General features: G+C 40.1%; 1 protein-coding gene across 1 annotated transcript in view; it reads right to left on the bottom strand.

The window, feature by feature from the left end:
• Nucleotides 1–3,007, bottom strand: part of lamc2 (laminin, gamma 2) — a 13,779-nt gene extending 10,772 nt beyond the window's left edge. The window contains exons 1-2 of the mRNA XM_016446875.1: nucleotides 2,709–3,007; nucleotides 544–720 (exon numbers count right to left, since the gene is read on the bottom strand). Coding sequence (XP_016302361.1) covers nucleotides 544–720; nucleotides 2,709–2,784 — 253 coding nt within the window. The 5' untranslated portion in view covers nucleotides 2,785–3,007. The remainder of the gene's footprint in view (nucleotides 1–543; nucleotides 721–2,708) is intronic.
• Nucleotides 3,008–4,001: the final 994 nt, after the last annotated feature.

The raw sequence follows: 4,001 nt of genomic DNA, 5'->3' as shown, positions 1-4,001 counted from the left end.
TACATAAACTTTGCGCTGTCGAACGCCGGATCGGCTTTCACCATGGATGAAGTGGAGTCCAGCCCGGGGTCATCACATGTGGTTGCCGCAAGCCCGCCGGACGCTCCTTCGTCGAATCCACCCGACGCGCTGTTCTCAAGCCCACCGGCCTCTGCTCACTCTAGCCCGCCCGCCGCCGCTCACTCAAGCCAGCCTCCGCTCACTCTAGGCCTTTGGCCTCCGCTCACTCTTGCCCGCCGTGTGTTTCGTTGTGAAAGCGAAACTACTTTGTTTGGCCTTCCAAAAGAGGACACGACTAGAAATCCGTAACATTTTCGTCACACGCTTGAGGTATTCGGCCAATCACAACGCACTGGATAGCTGGCCAATCACAGCACACCTTGCTTTTCAGACCGATAAGCTTTGTAAAAATCGACGCATTTCAGAAAGGCGGGGCATAGAGGAGAAACAATAATGTACAGTATGTGGAAATTTATTTATTTTTGTAAGAACTCTCTTTTAGTAAAGAAAAAAATGACACTTTAACTTAAAGTAGCAGCTCACCTGCAGTGTTGCAGTTGCAGGGCACACAGTTGTCTCCTGCCCTCTGGTGGTAGTATCCTTCCTTACAGTTTTCACAGTGCCGCCCTTCAGTGTTTCCTTGGCAGTTTATACAGTAGAGTCCCAGGTGATCTCCTCTGCAGTACTGTGCCTTACCATGACATGAACAGGCAGTGGAGGCTGCAAGACAACATGCCAGGATGGGTTACTTGGTGTCAATAACTTTTCCCTATTCAAAGCAGGAACCTACAAAGATGTTCTGTGGTTAAGGAATGAGCTGAATAAGTAGATATTTTGCAGTCTTTGAAAAGATAGTATCGCTGCACATTGTCAAAGTTAAGTGGTATTCAGTCAAGTTTTTAGTGGTATTGCTGCGAGCAGTGCCATCCTTAGGGGGGTGCAACTGGTGCGGTTGCACCGGGCCCCGCGCTTGAGGGGCCCCCGCGGCGAACGGACCGAGGGGGACCCCGCTCCCTACCTCGCACCGGGCCCCGCGTCAGCTTAGGATGGCCCTGGCTGTGAGCATGGGAAAGTAACATCTAAAGACCATCTTATACCTATAAAAACAAACAATTTCCACAAATGCAGAAAATTACACTCCACCCAAAGGTATATTCATTCACTCTCCAGGACATTATACAGACAATTACTCAAACCCACAAACCATAAGCTATCGGAGAATACAATAACAAAACCACACATGTCTGAGGATCAACAAGTATCTGAAAGACACTCCGGACATCCAGGGATGGACAACTTTTAAAAGGGAAGAAGAAATACCCTCAGCTGTGTATACACATTAGATCATGTGTGATTACCTGCAATAAAACAACCTAGTCCATGTTCAGCCAGGCCTAGTGTGTTGAGCACACAGACGATAATGGATGTTAGATAATAGACTGGCTTTGTGGGTAGGACAAGCTCACTCTTGTAAGTAATTTATTGGAAAGGTAAAATGAGGTAATGTGAAGTCAGCATGAACCAAACCTCATCCACTCAGAACAGACATTCCATTCCTCCTAACGGAGCAACAACAGGGTCCCTCACAGGTGAGCAACACAGGCAGGCAGCAACAACAGCCTCTCAATGAGACAAAACTACCCAGCTGTTAGACAACAGTCATCCTTACAGGGCCTCAGGACATTTTTTTCCGCACAGACTATGATGTTGTGTTTCCAGTTTCGAAAAGTTTTTTTTTTTGTTCTTTTTAAAAAGCTGTATTTTTCCTCTTTTGGAAAGTCGTGGAAATGCTATCGTACTTTTTAATCTTTTGCTATTAGAGCAAATGGGAACCCAAAAATCATATTTTAGTAAAAATGGAAAATGAATGTCCTGGAAATGGAAATAATGGGGAAAAAAATAAATTCTTTCTTTTTTTTTTTTAGTTTACAAGGCATCCTAAAGCGGCGCGCATGCGCAAGACGCCCAAAAAGCAGCAGGACGCGGCGCAACCGTATCGAATGTTTACACAGAACTAGGCTACAATTAAACTGTTCTCTATAAAATGATTTTTTTTTTAACTACAAAAATAACAAACTTGTGTTATGTCATAAAAACTGCATGTATAATAATTATAGTATTTGAATTATTTAAGAATTTGCGGGGAAAAGTTGCCTAGAAGTAGCCTTGGCCAGGACATTCATAATCATTATTGTTACAATTTAAATCATGCTGTAGGCTACAATCATTGTAGCCTATCTGGCTAACAGATTTTCCCCTTATCACTATGATTATGAGCATTGTGGTTATGATTAGACTATTATTATGATCTGATTGGATGTATGAGTCAATAACTCTGTCAGTAGTTTTTGTTGAACTGCAGTTCACTGTATATACTGTAATTATAATCTACAGTAAATACAGATATAATGGGGTTTCTGCTCACTTGTCACTAGCGCTTCTTTAAAATACGATGCCAAATGGATTAACCCCTACCATTTTACATCGTTAAATATAAAACAGAGAAAACAGAAAAATATGAAGGAAACGTAAATACCCAAACTTATTTTGCTAGTTTCACACCTTAAATGAGCTTTGTTGGACTGAATTTATTCAGCAAAGTGCTCACAAATCACTCAAGATTAAGCACTACTTAACGTAGCCTACCACTTGTACACTATCATAATGTCAAAAATGAATTAATATGCAGGCAGAATAACTTCACTTACATCGGACTGTTCCGTGAACTGGAGACCAGATGCAAACCGCGCAAAGAAAGATCCAACTGATCTTCATTTTCCACATCCAAGAAACAAGAATCGATGCCGCGTCCTCAGTTTTCTAATGTCTGGTGGAGATTGTGGATGCTGGCGGTCCGTCAGTCCTCAGCGAGATGAGCTGGACAGCTGATCCCCACGCGAGCATTTAAAAACTTCCCACCTGACAAGCGCGGGCGCGTCGAGCTCCGTGTCTCAACGGTTCATTTACTCACGAGTGAATCATCACAGCATATGTGCCTGATAGGAAATGTATCATGCCAGTCCTCTCATAAAGACGTGTTTGATTAAATGCCTTTAACCACAGCAGCAGAACAATTAAACCCATTGTTCAGCAATGCTTCAGATTATTTGGATCTGAGTTTGCACTGTGATATTAAAAGTAGGATAGTAATGCTTGAGGGCTGAGGCTGTGTGTATAGACAGTTCCATAGTAATAGATCCATAGTACTCGTATTAATAATAAAGTGATACACAAAACAACAGGCAGAAGAAGATACAAATTAGATAAACCAATTTTAAAAATGTAGTAGGCTATTTAAATTCATGTCCATGTATTTTTGAAAAAAATAAATAGCATTTTCTAAAATAAAAACTGATTTAATGACTCTAAAATGTCAAGTATAAAGTACTAAAACATAAATATATGCGAGTAAACATATATATTATATATATCTTTATTTGACCCTCTATCTCTAGCACTTTCTATTCTATTTTAATTATACTTTATCTATTTATCTTCTTTTTTATAAAAAAAACAACACACTAGCTTTCTATTTTTTCTATTCTATCTACTGGTTTTTCTTTGTGTGTGTGTGTGTGTGTGTGTGTGTGTGTGTGTGTGTATATGTGTGTGTATGTGTGTGTGTATATGTGTGTGTGTGTATATATATATGCCTGTGTGTATATGTGTGTGTGTGTGTGCGTATGTATATGTGTGTGTGTGTGTGTGTGTGTGTGTGTGTGTGTGTGTGTGTGTATATATGTATACAATTAGATGTTATATATATAAATGGGAAAAAACACACTTCAATGTGGCAGCCAAACGTTTTTTTAAGAGGTAAATGTTGTTCCAAATTCCTTATGCCAAAACTTTATTCTCTTTAAAAATTGTAAAATATTTATTATTTGTAGTAATGTGTGAAAATGGGGAGGGTTCATAGTCAATTAAGACTAGAAGCAAATCTCCACAGTGTTGCACTAAAGAACTCTAATGAGGAAGAAGAAGATGATGATGATGATGAT

Source organism: Sinocyclocheilus anshuiensis, unplaced genomic scaffold, assembly GCF_001515605.1.
Source record: "Sinocyclocheilus anshuiensis isolate Anshui unplaced genomic scaffold, SAMN03320099.WGS_v1.1 scaffold375, whole genome shotgun sequence".
Lineage (NCBI taxonomy): Eukaryota > Metazoa > Chordata > Actinopteri > Cypriniformes > Cyprinidae > Sinocyclocheilus > Sinocyclocheilus anshuiensis.
Note: the sequence above shows the minus strand (reverse complement) of the source record. Positions and strands in the feature narration are given on the sequence as shown.